Raw genomic sequence first — 16,637 nt, 5'->3', positions numbered from 1 at the left:
AGCACCAGCTATGTACAAACATGAATACAGAGGCAGAAGGAAACATGAATTTTCTTTTTTTCTGCATGATACTCAAAACCATTGTGTTTCTAGAACAGCTGCTTGTGAGAGAGAGAAAAGCACTTGGCCCCAGAGTCTGTTTATGTGTTTGAGCCGAGAAAGCAATTTTTGTTGCAGGAGCTCTAAGTGAGAGTCAGAGAATAAGAGAGAGAGAGATAATTATCTAAATTATGTTCGTGCTATTATCGAAGACGAATATAGTTAAAATGTAATTAAATATGACGGGCTAGCAGGATGTAAGCCAAGCTTTGGAATGCTAATCATCAATTACTGCATCCCCTTAGGGGAATCAAGGAGAGCTCTATGGCAGAGAGTGGGAGCAGGGAGCTTGGGGATGGGGGGATGAGCTAAATGTGGAGTATGGAAACAGCCCCCTCTCGTCTGTCTTCCCCGCACTCTCTTTCAAACACTCCACAGAGGTCCCAGGACACATACCTTTCTGTAGGTGCCACAGAGTTAGAAGCGTTCAGCTCAACTCTTAGGAGGAGCTGGCAGGAGGGTCCCGACCTTCTTTTTGAAAGGAAACTTCTCTAAAAGGGAAAATTAGGCTATGAGCAGGGAAGGTAAAGCCAAAACTGGCTCCGGTTGGAGCAGTAAATGCAAGTGCATTCACCAGAGAGGCCTGAAATCCCTCTTGGTCAGAAAGTGTAAAAAGCAACCCCCTAGGTCCAGAAATCCCAGGGGCAGGAGGAAGCTAGGGGAAGGCTGATCTGGACTATAATTAGGACAGAAGATGACATGCGTCGTCCTAGCAAACTGCTCCCCACCAGCCACCCCAGCCTGAGGAGGGGCTCCACCAAGGCTGAAAACTGACCATGACCTGAGGAGTTCAGATGAGACTCAGGCAGGGCCCACCCCCGGAGAGTCTGAGCTTTAATTGGTCTGGGGTGTGGCCTGGGAGGTGGAAGGTTTAGAAGCTCCATAGGTTACTCTGATGTGCAATCAGGATTGAGAACCCGCTGGTCCAGCTAGGACCCAACTTCCATTAAGCTAGTCACAGGAAGCAGGCAGCAGCTAATGGGGACTGTATCGGCTGCAGCGTCTTTCCATGAACCCCAGCTCTGCCTGTTTCGAGGCAAAGAAGAGATCAGTGTAAGACAATAGATTTTGTTTTTTAAACTGAAACATAATTTGTATATCAATTCTGTTGCTAGATCCCCAAAGTGTTGAGTTTTCTGGGATTCCTACATAAGAGTTAGAAATTTAATTCTCTCCATTTAACACTGCCTGAGCTCTGTCTAAGGCTGGGTGGAAACCTGGCCACCTCCTGGGCCAGGTGGGTGATGTACGAGGCAGGCTAGGGCAGGCTCCTGCGCATGAGGGAGACGCCACAGGCTGGAGGGGCTGAGTCCATCACCTTTACTTCGGAACTAGCCAATGTTCTCTCAAGACGACCCCAGGATGCCAGATCATCTCGTTTTCAAGAGAAACCAGAAATTTGTATTTTTATGTGAAATCTTCTAATTTGTAAGTGGCAGCTAACTTAAGTTTTTAAAAAATACTCAGTAAACCAGCAAAGTATGTCTGTGAGCCTTCCCTGCATGACCTTTGATCTCAGTAAGCATGTGGCTGGTCAGCATGTGACTAAATGATCGCTAATCCCGGTGGCTCCTGACAAGCTGTTTCCCTGCCACCTCGGGGCTGCAGTCAGGTTAGACGAACTTGGCACCGTTTTTCCTAAGCCTGGCGCATAGAAGGCTCTCAATAAATAGCTGTGGAATGGAGGGACAGACAGAGTGAATGGCACGAGCCCAGAATTCCCTGTAAGTCGGGGCAGTGAGTTGGCTATAAAATCCAGTTAAGCATCCTGCTAGACAAAAGAATGAACTCCCAGGTGCCAGATTGGTTGCTGAGGCCTGCACCAAGGAAGGCTTCAGCGTAGCCTGGCACCAGAGGTCTGAGCAAGTGAGCGGGTTGTGGTACGTGCTAGGCTGGGAGCCAGCAGGAGTGCGTGCGGGGCCCAGTTTTAAGGCTGTTACAATGCAAGGGTCCCCACCTCACCACGTCACGGAAGACGCACTCTCCCTCACGTGCCTGGTCCATGGAGCATCTTCAGATGTGACTAAAGAGATGAGTGTGGTCCTTGGCCCATGGCAGCAGCAAGGCAGACGAAGAACAGCGTGCTCAGAGGGACAGAGGGACGGCAGGCAGCTGGGGGCCCAGCGCAAGAGGTGAGTTCATGAAGATCCGTCAGAGGGTCTTCAGGCCAGGCAGGCCTGGAAGCTCACTCAAGACCTTCAGCACCCGGCCCTGCTCAGTGCCACACGGCTGGGAGTAGGCACCACCGCCACTGCGTACACTCAGTTGACAGCAGACAGCCTTTAATATTTCCTCCCTTTTCGAGAATCTCTTCTGAAGGTTCACGTTTTCCTTCTAGCCCTGCACCCAAAGGTTGTAAATAAAACGCTCCACGTGTATCCTTGCCATTCCTCGTCACCACAGGCTTCTCTCCCTTTCTTGGCTCTGTTTTTTATTGTTTTGTTTTTAAACTTTTGAACTTTGAAATTTTTATCAAAGATATACATGTTCAGCTTTCAAAGTCAAGTAGGAGCACAAGGCTTATAACAAGAAAGCAACAACCCCCTGCTTCACCCTTTTCCACCCCAGACCCCACTCTCCAGAGGCAGCTGCTTTCCTTTTTTCTCTTTAAAATTTTAAAAAATATTTTGAAACGACAATACATTCAAAGAAAGTATATTTAATATGGTTTAAAAATGTAAAACTATAGATAGTGAACTGTCTCCTTCCCACCCACCCCTTCCTCCAGAGATGATAATGTGTAAACATATAAAAGTGTCTGTATTTTCCCCATTTTTTAATACAACTTTTTCTACACCTTGGATATCTCTAGAAATTCTCCATCACGGTCTCTCCAGCTGCACAGTCTTTCATGGTAGGGATAGAGACGTACCATAATTTACTTAACGGGTCCCAAGTGATGAGCGTTTAGGTTGTTTCTGTTCTCTTGCTGTTCAAACAATGCTACTGCCTTGTTCCCGTGCTCAGAGCACATCTAAGCTAAAGCTTTTGAAAAATCTCATGTGATTCTGGTTCCCACATCTTTGTGCTGACCTTCTGTCTTCCCCTCCAGAAGCATTTAGATCTTCTAAAGTTTCTCAGTAATATGCTTTGCTTTCTCATTCATTGTGGTGGCCACTCAGTGGCCTCCAACTTAGAAACTTATGTCCTTCATATCTGGGAAAATTTCTTGTGTGACTTTTACATTTTATAGCTCATGTCTTTTCTGCTCTTTTTTTCTGGAACATCTGCTAATTGGATAGTGGACCTCTTGGTTTGATCATCTCATTCTCTTATCCTTTTTTTAAATTTTCTATCTTTGTCATTTTGTTTGACCTAGGAAATTTCCTCAACTTAAGCTTCTAACTATATTGTTGAATTACTTATTTCAATTCATAGTTTTTATATATATATATAAATTTATTTTATTTATTTATTTTTGGCTGCATTGGGTCCTCATTGCTGTGCACGGGCTTTCTCTAGTTGCAATGAGCAGGGTCTACTCTTTGTTGCGGTGTGTGGACTTCTCATTGCTGTGGCTTCTCTTGTTGCAGAGCACAGGCTCTAAGCGTGCGGGCTTCAGTAGTTGTGGCGCACTGGCTTAGTTGCTCCGCAGCATGTGGGATCTTCCTGGACCGGGGCTCGAACGCATGTCCCCTGCATTGGCAGGCGGATTCTTAACCACTGTGCCACCAGGGAAGCCCCATAGTTTTAATTTACAAGAGCGCTTTCTTGTTCTCCAAGTATTTCTTTTTCACGTATTTTATTCTTATTTCAAGGGTGTGATACGGTTTTCTTTTATCTTTCTGGTGGTAATATAAGTTTCCCTGAAATTTTATTCTGCTTACTGAACCATATCTATATCCTTTGAGATATTTTTCTTTTCTCTTTGCGTTTGGTCTCCATCTTTAATGTTAGAGTCTTTGGTGATCTTTGACTGGTTGTTTACCATTAAGCGTTAGGCACTGAGAAAGCAGGCAGAAAGCTTTTTGAGTGTGGGTGGGTTTGTGGACTTCATTCAGGGTTATCAGACAGGGCTTAGGCGTTTCATTGGGGGAGAGACTTCTGCCCACTCCTTCAGATCCAGCACACCGGCCACCTTAGGTTCCTTCTCATGGAAATGCGCTTCAGATCTGCACGGCCATTTCATCCATTGTGTAGGTCTTAGCTCAGTTGTTACTTTACCGGAGAACTTCCTTAAATACAGTATCTGAAGAGGCGTGACCCTCTCAGTTTACTTACATTGCTTTATTTTTCTCCATAGCCCTTCTTTAACTCTGATATATTTGTTTCTTTTATTTGTCTCTCTCTCCCACTATAAGGTAAGCTACTTGAGGGCAGAGTCTAAAATAGGGCCTTCTTCATTAAGCACTTGATAAATATTTACAGAAGGAAGAATGAAGGGACAGAGAGGAGGAAGGTAGATCAGTATCTCTAGGTCTTTCCTCTTGGGCTGCTCCGAGTCTCAGAGGGATCCTCCAGTCCCCTGCCTGGGGGTTAAGCCTGGATCACGGTGGCCTGAAAGCCGAGGGAGGGAAGGGGCTGGAAGTCTTGCCATCTGGGATATTCACTTCCGTATATTCCTCGCTCTCAGCCCCTGCAGGGTCCCACCCTCTGCTGTGCATGGTGTCCCAGAGTCTAGACCCTCTCTGTTCAAAGACTCCAGAGTGAAATCCCTGTCTCTGCCGAGGTGGAAAAGGGCTCATCCCCGCTGTGCAGGAAGAAGGAGAGGGGGGTTGAGGAGTCCGTCTGCTCCTTTTACCTGTTTTCAGCCAGCCCCCTGCCTGCCCCCTACCTTCAGAAGTAGCTGGTGACTCAAGAGTCTGCAGTGTGAATTCGCTTGCTTCCTGTGTGTTTCTCTCTGAGGTGCTGGCAGAGAAAGACGGTGACATCTCCTCATGCTTTCTTTGTGCTTGTTTTGTGTTTGTGTGTGTGTATTGTAGCACATATATTTGATATGAAACATACATTAAATTTTCTTACTGCCCTTTTAGTGGAGGGAGCAAAGCTTAACCCATGTGTTCAATTTGCTATGTTTAACTGCCAGTCTGGCCCTGGCCAGACACTCCTGGCCATCTCCCTGGTGTCCACCACGTGTGCTGCAGAAAAAGTCTGACATTTGCTTTCCCTTTATAGCGTAGGCAGCAAAGTCACGTAATTTTTCAGAGCTGAAAAGACCTTGCCATGGGATCTGCAGGATCCCCAGAGAAGGCGGCTTAAGATGGGAAGCCTTCTCAGCTGAGCCCGCAGGGCCTGTGTGGTGCTCTCATCACCCAGAGCCACTCTCACAAGCCCTGTACTCACAGAGGGCAGCCGTACCCTCCTCCCCAACCAGGCAGCTCTCCTGTCCTCTGCTTGCTTCGGACAAAGACTCCGCTGTCCTGGGACCTGGCGACCCCCGCCCCCCCACCGGCAAACCCCCAGCCCCACCGAGGGACTGACTCCACCTTTCCCCTGACATAAACACAGACACCATTTTAATCCCTTTCTTCTCTTTCTTTCTTTTTATTTATTTTAAGGAGTGTTTAAAATGCAGAAAAGAATGAAAAGTATGACAACATTCACTCACATACTCATCCCCAGAATTGACTGTAGTTAATATTTTTCACATACACTTTGTCTTTTTATTTTAATCAAAGAAATAAAACATTCCAGTTGGTGTTGAAGTATCCTTTGTTCCCCATCAGCAAACCCCAGTCCTCACCCTCTCCTGAGAGACAACCACTATCATGAATTCAGCATATCTCCTCCCAGAATAGTAAAAAAAAATTTTACAGGCATGTATGTTTTCATGAGTAGCATGTTCACAGCGATTGTGAAGCACTCTGTAAACCACATGGTGGTCTGCAGGCCGAAGAGGCTTTCAGAAGGACAGTTCTTGGCCCACTTTTTCACTCTCCTTATAAACAGACCACCTACCATATTTCAGCTGCAGCCCTAGGATTTTATATGCATTACAGTATTTAATCCTCATTCCTCAAGCAGTAGCTTTAGATTGTTTTAAATCACTTGTTTTTCTGGCTTGTTTAATTACTACTATGGCAACAACAACATTTTTTCCTTCCATTTTTAAACTTCATATACATAGTATTTCAGCCTCATTATGGGTTAAATTGAGTTTTTTGGGTGGGCCGGGTAACTCAATCAAAATGTATAGCTTTATTTCTCTGAAAAAATTGCTTCCAAGCTTCAAATAGCCAATTACCAAGGAAGTTTGGGAACACTACCAGACTATGAGTTGGGACCACAGTACTGTTTGCATTGTTCTCTGACTAGTTCATGGAAGGATAGCTTATGTCCCCAGAGAGATCCTAAGCTTCTTTAGGGCAAGCACTACATCTTGCATGTTTCCCATAACACCCAGCAGGTACCAACCTCAAGAACGTATTCAACAAATGCGTGTTTAATTCCTTCAAAGCCCAGCTACCTTGTCTGCCTCCAGGAAATGGGTGCTGATGGGAGGGTGGTGGGAACCTCTGCAGCAGTCACTAAATCATACGCTATCAAACTCAGTGACTCACAGATGGGGCCCAGGGACACAGTGGGTCTCGTCCAGGTTCACATGGCTGGCTGGTAATTACAGTAGCAATAACAATATCAGCTATTTTTCTTGGAGCCTAGTGTATGCCAGCACTGTTCTAGGTGGTTTACATTTGTTAATGTATTTAATCTTCACACCCCCAAAAATTTAGATAGGTATTTTTATTATCCTCATTTTACAGAGAGGAGACTAAAGCCCAGAAAGGTTAAGCAGCTTGCCTAAGGTCACAGAGCTGGTAAAAATTCAAACCCAGGAGTCTGGCTCCAGAGCCCATGCTGTCAACCACTTTGCCATCCTACCTCTAGTTCATGAAAGGCCATGAATAAAACCTGCTGTCTTGACTGTCCCCCAGTGATCCTCTCAACTGGAAATATTCTACGTAATAATACAGTGCTGGCATTTTCACTTGCTTCATGTCACACGATCTGTGTTAAAGCCTTGGGTGATAGGCAAGATAGGTACTTTTTCTAATGCTTTCATATACATTCTACCAAACTCAAACAATACAGAAAAGTACAAAAGTACAATTAATGTCTCTTGAAATTCTTCCATCCAAACATTTTGGCAAACATTCTTGTAGACATCCCTCTTTGAATGCGTGTGTGTATAGGTATTTACAGTTTAACATAATCAGGACCTCATTCTAGATGCATTTTTGTAACCAAGGGAGTGGTATTATTTCTGTCAGCATTGGACAAATGAAGAAACTACAGCTCAGGAAGCGGGCGTGATCTGTCAGCTGGAGAGATGGCAAGTGCTGGAGCTGGGACTTCAGTCCCGTGTGGGTTTTCCTGTTTGGGGTAGGTGCTCAGAGCAAAGACCCGCACGTACTTTTTGACACCCATTGTTCCTGTTCAGACACGGCCTCCTGGCACCCAGTCTTGGCTCTGAACTGAGTGGTGCTACACCCCTGTTGTTCTGTTGTCTTCCTGGGAGTGTTGCCTACTAAAGAGATTCCGAGTCCTGGGCGAGTAGGAATATTTATACAGCTCTCCGTAAGCTCAATAAAAATGGCAGTCAAGCTTTTGTGTAGACTAAGTGGTGGTGATGGGTCCTGGCCCCGTGAAGCGTGAACCCTCCTCAAGGTTGCACCCTGATTACAAATGCGGCTCCGATGTGACAATGTCCTGATGCCACCTTATCCTTTCCCCACTGGGCAGCACTGAAAGTTGTTTTGAAAAAGTTCAGGGGAAGTGGAATCTGATATTTTGGAGGGAGAGATGCTCATTATCTCATCCTCACCAGCTTCCCTTCCTACTCGTATTTTGGTCTTGGGGTTGTTATCCAGTTTGCTGAAAATGAAATCATCTGTTCAACTCTCGGACTGTGTTAGTGAAAATGAACTCTAATGTGATTAGATATTAATGCAGGGTAATGGAGGATTGGTATTAAATTGAAGCCTTCTGATCTTATTACTCCACAAATGCTCCCTCCTTCTCAGGCTGCTGCCCCGCCAGCCCTGCTTCCCCCAGCAGAGGTGGGGGCCGGTGGTGCCAGCCCAGGCCTGCCGCGGAGGCTGGGGCAGGAGATGGGAGCCGAGGGGGCCATGGTGAGGAAAGGGAGACTGGGGTTCAGGCCCGGCTCTGCCCAGGATGACTCACGGCGAACCCTCACTTCCTTCAGGGCCTTGGCCTCCACTCCACACTGCGGAGGGAGGAGGGGTCTTCCACAGAGGGAATGATTAGGGGCCTGTCTGCACTCTCAGAGCCCTGAGCATGTTGTCGAGTACCATGAGCTTACGAGAGTCAAGTTATACCTTCACGTCCAGAAGCGCCGGGCGATTTTTTGGATTAGCATAGGACTAGAAATCTAAGAAGAAAAGTCTTCACGCTGTCTGCTCCACTCCCGCCCCCTTCTCTACCCCAGTCCTTTTTGTGAAACTGGCTGAACCTAATAGCTGTCACCGGCTGAGGTCACTTGCCCTAGTTCTGTTTCCCTTTCGTGGAGGGGTGGTCTGAGAAGCAGGGTGGACCAGCTTTGGTGTGTGCAGCCTCTTGCATTAGCAGCAGGGATGGGACTGATGCCCTCGCAATGTGGACCCCAGCTTCCCCTGACCTGCTGGAGGAAGGATGCAGATCTGTGCTCAGTTACCCTGCTTAGCTCAGAAGTGACCCCGAGGCCTGTGGGAGCGAGCCCAGACCCAGAGTTGAAGCCCCACAGGGCCTTCCTCATAGGCCCACCGGCTTTCCAAGGGAGCTGCATGGGTCTGGGAGCAGAACACTGAGAAAATGGGCCAGGAGTGCAGGCCGTGGGGATGGTCGGATGGCATCACCTTCATGTATGAATAACAGCCTTTTTACAAAGAGTGATTTTTCTTATGCTGTTCCAGAAACATGCTTCTGGAGGCACAGACTTTGCACACAGGATGGTAACGACTTTTTAATGACCTTAAGGGGCCTGGTGTCCAGGCAGCAGTGAATCAGTCTCAGTGGGAAGCTCACAGGGAGAGAGAAGATGGAACACCTGAAAGCAAAGGGGGAAAAACAAACCGCAAATACATGTGTTTTCTTCAGTAGCATTACTTGGTAATTAGACAATTACAGGAAACAGCTTCCCAGCAGCTGGCGCTTCCACTGTGTGGACGGAGGAGGGATGCAGCAACTGTGAACTCCTCACATTTCTTATGAAAGTATTACTGGCGTTTGCAGCTGTAGATGCTGAGCTCCCCGTGTGTTCTGATGAACGGGGCGGTAAACCGGGAGCAGACTGCCTCCTCTCAGGGGCGGCTTGGGGCCCGCGCAGCTGGGCTTTAAATGAACTGGCCCAGCCCCTGCTGATCCTTGAGGAATGGCTTTTAAAATAGTGGGGCTGCTTTTGAGCCCACCCGGAGACTGGCTGGTCCAGAGAATAAACTGTTTGGGGGGCATATTTGGAAGTGGGAAAAGGAGGGCTGGAGGGAGGCCTATGGAGAAACTGCCTCTTCTTCCCCAGGTGCCACCACTCGCAGGGGCTGGGGTGAGGGGTTCAGACAGGAGCCTGGGGCTCACACTGCAGCGAGTGCCGCCCAGCCCCGTCCTCCCCTTGCCCTGCCTCAGCTCCTCCTCCCAGGGCTCCCCAGCGAAGTCACTGCGCCCACCTGGACGCATCCATTCAGCCCACAGCCCTCTGAGGGCAGCCCCATCGTGGCCCTGTTACTTCATGAACTCCACCAGCCTTGGTCACTCCTCTGTTCGGCCACACTCTTGTCACTATGTGCTCGCAGTCTGCCCTTCACGCTTATGTCGAGCTTTATGAGAATCCCGTCACCTTCGCAGAAGGGCAGGGCGCCTTCTTTGATGAGATTGTAGGGAACACCGTGTGCTCCTGCCCGTCTCCCCACAGTGGGTGGAGCCCTGTCCCCACCCCGCTATGGCGCAGGAGGCCCTCCCCGTCCACGTACTGGGCTCTGCTGGCCCCGTGCTGTCAGCAGGGTCAACTGGGTGGTCTAACCAGGCAATGCTTGTGCTTCTCCTCACAGGTCCTGGCAATCAGTAACTTTTGAAAGACGGCCGGCCTCCTTCATTCGAATCGTTGGAACACACAACACAGCAAATGAGGTAAGGGTCCCCTTTCCTGAAAGACACGGTGATATTTCCTGGTGTACAGGTAAATGCCACATCCTGAGTTAAGTGGAGCTGTTTGTTCTACCCGCTACTGTCCTGTTGTTCAGCTTGGGACAGGAGAAAGTCCTGCTCTTGCACAGTGGGGACATCGTTACCATTTCTGGGTAGCTCTTCACCAGCGAATGGAAGCCTGCTCCTGCGGCTTTGCTTCCGCCTACCAGCCACTCTGCAGAGAGCTGGAGAGGTCAAACGCCCTGTCCTCAGAGTCCTCCGCCCTCCCAGACGTCAGCTGTCTCAGTGGTCCCTGGGCCCTCTGAGCATGGTGTGCAAGGAGCCCCAGCCCCGCGGGGCAGCTGAGGCGCACAGTTGCTGGTTTCTTCTGTCCGGCCCCCCGGTCCTGTGCCAGCCTGCACATAAGCGTTCTTGGGTGAGCCTCTTCCTCCCTGGCCTGTTCCTCACCTAGGCCCAGGCCTAGATCCCGGGGCAGCAGCCATTCCGTTGGGCTGCACTGTTTGTGGATGTTCCGTCACCTTTGGATCTCACGAGGGAAGAATGGGCAGGTTATTCTCCCCACTTTGGGCTCCTGCGGTCAGGGCAGCAGGCAGGTGAGGTTCCTGGGCCTCAAACATGCTGTTTTTCTCTGGAGAAGTGCACTGGGTTCCTCGAGATCAGAGAGGAGAGGACAGGGCCCGCAGTGGGTCGAGAGCGTGAGGGGAGGGCGCTTTGCGTGCTTGCACCAGGACCGCGAGCGCAGCCCAGGGCCACGCCAGGCACGCCGGGACTGCCCCCCTCGGCAGCGTGGATCCCCGCTGGGCTCACAGAGGCACCTCAGGGTCCACTCACACCGTTTCAGGTGAGAAGGACATCTGTTTCCATTTTGAGCGCAAAATAATCAATCCGTAAGTTAATTATTACTTAGCCTTTCTGTTTCTCAGGTGGGCGTAGAGCAAGCGCCGGTGCTGGTGGGTTGGAGTCCGGCAGGTGCTCATCAAGCTGGTGCTTTTACAGCCAGATGTGCTTAGCGTGCACCCCTGAAGACCTGACCGCTGGCTAAAGACCGCAGTCATAAGGAACAGTGAGGTTGAAACTCGAGGTAGTAAACGCAAGGCATAAAAGTAGTAACCGTCCTGCAGTTTCATCTTAACGTGAACTTTCTCAGATCTGTACAGGACCGGCTTCCTGGGTGTGTGACCAGGGCCGTGGCGTGGGGCTCCGTATCCAGAAGGGGGCTCAGAGCTTAGGGTTTAATGCTCTCTAGCACCCTCTTGATAGTCTTGGCAATTTTACCTTTGAATTTTCTTTTATAAGGGAAGCCCCCGTGGGACAGTGGAGCGCCCACCAGGGCTCCGAGCCTCGGCTGACCTGCAGGCCAGCCCTGCCCCTCCTCACCTTCCTGGGACAGGTTCTCAGCCACCCACCCCCTGACCCCTGGAGCATGGACTTGCCCAGCCTCCCCCTCCTCAGCCTGTCCTGTGGCCACTGCCACCCGCCACTCCCAGTGGGGGCCTCGCACGCTTGTGGGGAGAGTCAGGATCTAGTGTGAGTCTCACGTGCGAGTCCCAGGATAGGGCCCAGGGTGCCGTGAGCGCCTGCCCTGACCTAAGGCTCTCCCCCAAGCCTGAGCCCGAGCGAGCGCAGCATCAAAAAGCAGATGAAAACCCCAGGACACGTCAGGAGAGACACTGTGGGGGCAAAGGAGAAGCTTTTTCCTGCCTTTTTGAACAAGATGCTCTGCATTTTCATTTTGCTCTGAGCCCCACACATCACGCAGCTGGCCCTGGATTCATGCATGATGTTTGTCAACTCAGAACTCTCCAGGGCACATCAAGTGCTTCTGGTACTTCAAAAAGTATTTTAAGAAGTGCAAATATTGTGATAATTTATATTCATTTTGCCTTTTCATTTATTTAGAATAAAAATGATACACGCCCACAATGTGTTTCTTGCAGAGAAGAGCTTATAAACAGAAGCCTGAAACTTTTTCTTACCTCTTCATTTCAAAACAAACCTGAAAATTACAAAAGTAAAGCAACTGATTTTTTTAAAGCATAAAATTAAAGAATTCTAAACATCAGGTCATAAAAACACTTTTTTCTTTTTTTTGATGATGGAACAAAAGTAAATTTGAATCTGCATTTTAATATATATTTGAGCCCCAAACCAAACATCATAGTTGTTAAATTTTGCCAATAAATCTCGATTTTTCTTACCACTTAAATTAATTATGTATGTATTACTTACTAAATTGGAAAACAATTTGAATTTATCTTTACATAATAGTATATGAAGCTAAAATTAAATATTTTTATTTGCAGTCACTTGTTTCTTATATAATGCATTAAAAAAAAGACAGATTTTTTTCTTTAATTCCTAAATGGGACTCTGTAATTATCATTTATACAACAGAAGGAATTCTTAAGTCAGAGAAGGCTGAGAAGCACTGGAGCAAGTCTGGTCAGAGTCTTTTCCCAGCCCTCAGCCCCAAGCCTATCACCTCAGAGACCAGATGAAAAATAACTTCCCCTTACAGAACTCTAAAGCTGGAGTGCAAGATCCCCTCTCCCTGATGAGTTTACAAAAATATCTGTGCAGGGAGCCCCAGCTACTTTGGACCTGCCAGTTTGGAGACTGGACCAGCCAGTTTGCATGGGTTGACTTAGGTCACTAATTAATGGGTGACCCGTCATATCTGGCTGAAGAGCAACTTGCTCAGCTGCCTTATTGAGTGGGTCATCGCTCAAGAAAAAAAGCCTCCGTGTAGTGTTGCCAACCTGGGAACATCTCAAATCGTAAAATAAACAGTGACCAGGATCATAAGACAAGATCCATAAACTGTCATTCTCAGAACAAACAAGAAGGCACAAGCGTTGAATTTCACAGAGCACCAAGGATGTAGTGAGCCCTCAAAGAGAACGTTCTTTACTGCAGCACACTGGCTTCTGGGCGTCATATCCCCGTTCTTGGAGAAGGGCAAGGATGTGGGGCAAAGGTCAGAGGTGTGAGGGAAGGAGGGTGACTGGGGTCGGTCGGGCAGGACTCCTGGGGAGGCCAGGCCTGGGAACTGTGATGGCGCCGACAGCCGGGGAAGGCAGGCGGGGGTCCAGGACAGCCCTGGTCCCGAGTCCCATGGAGCCAGAACCGAGTCATGAGAAGACAGCGGTCAGGGAGCCTCTTCCTCAGAGTGGAGCGGAGGCAGGGGTTCCTCAGTCTGGCCCTGCTTGTTTGCTGAGTGACATCAGTGGCCTTGGTTTAGTCAGAGCCAGGACCTCTTTCCCTTTAGATGCCAAATGTTACCAGCCCAAAGACTGTGTGCGAATTTCAAGAAGCATAGATGGAATTGGTTTCTAGCATGGGAAGGTTAGATGGTCTTTGTGGATAGTGGAAAGGGAAATGTGCCACGTCTCCCAGGTAAGACTGGTTTCTGCAGGCACTGCCCCGCCCGGAGAGGGGGGTCCGCGCAGGGCACGGTGGGGAAGCGCAGCTTGGAGCTCCTGAGAGTTGAGAGCGTTCAGCAGAGATGGGCGGCTGTTCGGGCAGCAGGTGGAAAGTGGCCTGTGTATGTGGCCAGAGCTGCCGGCGGCTCAGGAACTGCCCCCACCTCCAGACATCCCAGCTGCTACCAGGATAGCAGAGGTGTCCAGAGCTAAAACTGATGGGGAATTCTTGCCCGACGTGGGCACCTGTCTGTCTTGCCGTAGCCGGCCAGGCCTTCCCGCGTCAGGCTCGGCATCTGTGCTGCACGCTGATCCCCACCCCGGATCAGGGCCAGCTCTCAGGTGACGCAGCCGAGGAGGGCTGCGGACGTTCAGATTTCTTGATCACCTGTTTGGGCACGCTTCTGGTTTCCTCAGCATTTCATCCCTGTCCTCTGGGAAGTGCGTGTCTGCTCCTGGCATCTGTCTCTCATTTTTCCTTTGTGAGCACCACAGCGATGAATTCATTTAATTTTTAGCTACGTTTACGACTTCTGTCAATAAATTCCCCTAATGTTTACCTCCCCAAGACTCCACCACTTGCTTCAGTGACCTCCTGCGCCTTGTGTACTCAGCATTTCCTTGTCATTTATCTTAACTTCTTAGAACATTCTCCTTTCATTGCCTGCCAGCGAGTTTGTCATCCTGCTCCTCCTCTCTGCTCTGTAATCCTCCCTGCGGCGTGCTTCTCACGTTTCTCTGCTCTGCCCTTGGATACCATCCTCCCTCTGCGCCCTTTCGCAGGCTTCTTTCCTCTGTCTTCCTCTCACGCTTAGCACTAGATGGCAGGCACGTGTCAGTTTGTCTTTCAGCGAGTTCCCCCTCCGTCCTGCTCTCCTTCAGTTGTTTTCATTCCTCTGAATCTTCCCAGTGCCTGTAGCCAAAAAGGTCTCCTTGGCTGTTTCCTCCATCACTTTCTCTTGGTCTCAGTCACCAGTGCAACCGCGAGGTCATTCCAGCCCACCTGCCTCAACTGCTACTTGACTCCGAGCTACTCGAGAGGAGGCATTGCTTCCCTTTCTAAGGCTCTCCTGTCTGAAGGACGTTGGACGTGGCCTTGTCAATAGGACCACCTTCAGGTCCTGGTGGATCTGAAGTTTCCACTCGTGCCGTGCAGCGGCCGTGCTAGTTCTGATGCAGCTCCTCTCACACACCCTTCATTTCCATTTCACTAGTTACCACAGCAAAGCCGCAAAGGCACACTGCTTTGTCCTTAAGGAGGTCAGGCTGGGTCCAAATGAGGTCTGTCTGTGGACCTATGACAATCCGTCAGTCTATTAAAAGAAATACAAGTTACGCCTGTTTCTTCTTATGGCTTTGATGAAACCTGGGTTGGAGAGCAGGTTCTGGAGTGATTTTTTTAGGAGGCAAGACCTCAGGGGCACAAGCAGCCCCGGGGGTCAGAAAGGACTTGTAGGAAAAGCTAACTTTCTGCACTATGGAAACACCCGCGGGAAAGCTCTTGCCTAGTCAGTAATAGAGAGCGAGGATGGGGTCGACAGTCTGTCGGCAGCTCTCAGGTCTCCATTTACGTATTGAATTTACGTAGCTGCGGAGACAGGCTACGTGGTATTTGTCTTGTATCCTAGCCTTAGCCTGGACCTGGCGCATGTGAGCAGAGAGTACCTGCTGCCTGAGTGAGCAGATGAATCGTTCTGTCTGTCCGTCCATCTCTCCCTCTCCCCATCAGGCAGCCAAATAAAGGGAAAGATTTAGTGAAACAACTTCTCCTCCCCGCGATCCACGGGGATGAACATGACAGCATGTTGAAGGACAGAAGCCAGTACAGAAGAATCCGTGTAGTAGGATTATGTTCATACAAACGTCAAAAACAGGCAAAACTAAGCTGTAACATCTGAGGATGTGTACACAGAAAAGAAATGATTATTATTAAAGCCAGACTGTGGGTCTCCAGCAGGGAGGCTTAGATCGGGAAGGGACCACAGGGCGCCAGCGATTCTCCTGGTTCCTGACCTGCGTGTGGTTTACACGGCTGGCGTTGACTATACAGTTATTCAGCAAGCTGTACATTGGTATTTCATGCACCTTTTAGTGCACGGTTTTCACAATAAAAAATGTTCTGGTTTAAGCAAAAGGGATAAATTGACGAGGAAACCAAAGCTGAGCGATGCTCAGTGACTCGCACACAGTCATGCCTGGTGAGTGGCAGAGCCAGGGTTTGAATCCAGGCAGTTGGCACTTAACATCCAGGCTCCTCTGTCTCCCCAAAAGGCATAACAAATGGTAAAGCTTCAGAAATGAGCCCAGCTCTGCCCGGGCCAGGTCGTCAAGTCAGGCGCTGGGGAGCAGACGGTCCCTGCGGGCAGGCTTCGTGCACCAGCCGGGCTGGACCCAGGAGAGAAACCCAGGCAGGTCCCTTCCCTGGGGGGCGTTGCAGCTTCAGCGCCTGACAGAAGTCAACCCACGAGAAGACGCCTTCACCTGGAGTGGGGGTGGGGAGATGCTGCGAGGAGCAGCGCTGGTGGAGGCCGAGTGATGGAGTGAGCGGAGCAGTGGCGGCTGACGGGGGTGGTCCTGAGGAGGGGTTTTGGCATCTGAAAAGTGGATCAGGTCATCCTGACGGGCAGACAGGGATGAGGCTGTGCCGTGGCGGGCTTGGGAGGGCTGGGAGTGCAGATCCCTCCATGAGCTCCAGGGAGCTTGCCGCTGGAGGGTCTGCACCGCTGGCACGAGCAGGATGGAGAGTCTGTAAGTGGCTGCTTGAGCTGCCCTCCAGCCACTCAGCGCCGAGCCTGGAGTGAGGCAGAATTTATTTACAGGCACTGTCAGGCCGGTGAGTGGCTCTGGGCTCCCTGTGCCATCCTTGTTCCCATAGCAACATGTACCTCTAGTGAAGAAAAAACAAAAAGAAGGAAACAGACTCTGCTTAAAAAAAAAGCGCTCCTTCCTGGCCCCGTGACAGTTATTTCCCAGGCCCCACCCCCCAGGTCTGGTCACTCCCTGTCTGAGTCCCCAAGGATTCCCTCCCCGGCAGTATCCTCC

At 49.6% G+C, this 16,637-nt stretch overlaps 1 protein-coding gene across 2 annotated transcripts in view; it reads left to right on the top strand.

Moving 5' to 3' along the window:
• Positions 1-16,637, top strand: part of BTBD9 (BTB domain containing 9) — a 416,792-nt gene that overhangs the window by 383,485 nt on the left and 16,670 nt on the right. For both annotated transcript variants that reach the window (XR_009565720.1, XM_030870842.2), the window contains exon 10: positions 10,077-10,155. Coding sequence is in view for 1 of the 2 variants with exons in the window: in XM_030870842.2 (XP_030726702.1) it covers positions 10,077-10,155 (79 nt within the window). In the remaining variant the exon portion in view is untranslated. The remainder of the gene's footprint in view (positions 1-10,076; positions 10,156-16,637) is intronic.

Source organism: Globicephala melas, chromosome 11 (assembly GCF_963455315.2).
Source record: "Globicephala melas chromosome 11, mGloMel1.2, whole genome shotgun sequence".
Taxonomy (NCBI): domain Eukaryota; kingdom Metazoa; phylum Chordata; class Mammalia; order Artiodactyla; family Delphinidae; genus Globicephala; species Globicephala melas.
Note: the sequence above shows the minus strand (reverse complement) of the source record. Positions and strands in the feature narration are given on the sequence as shown.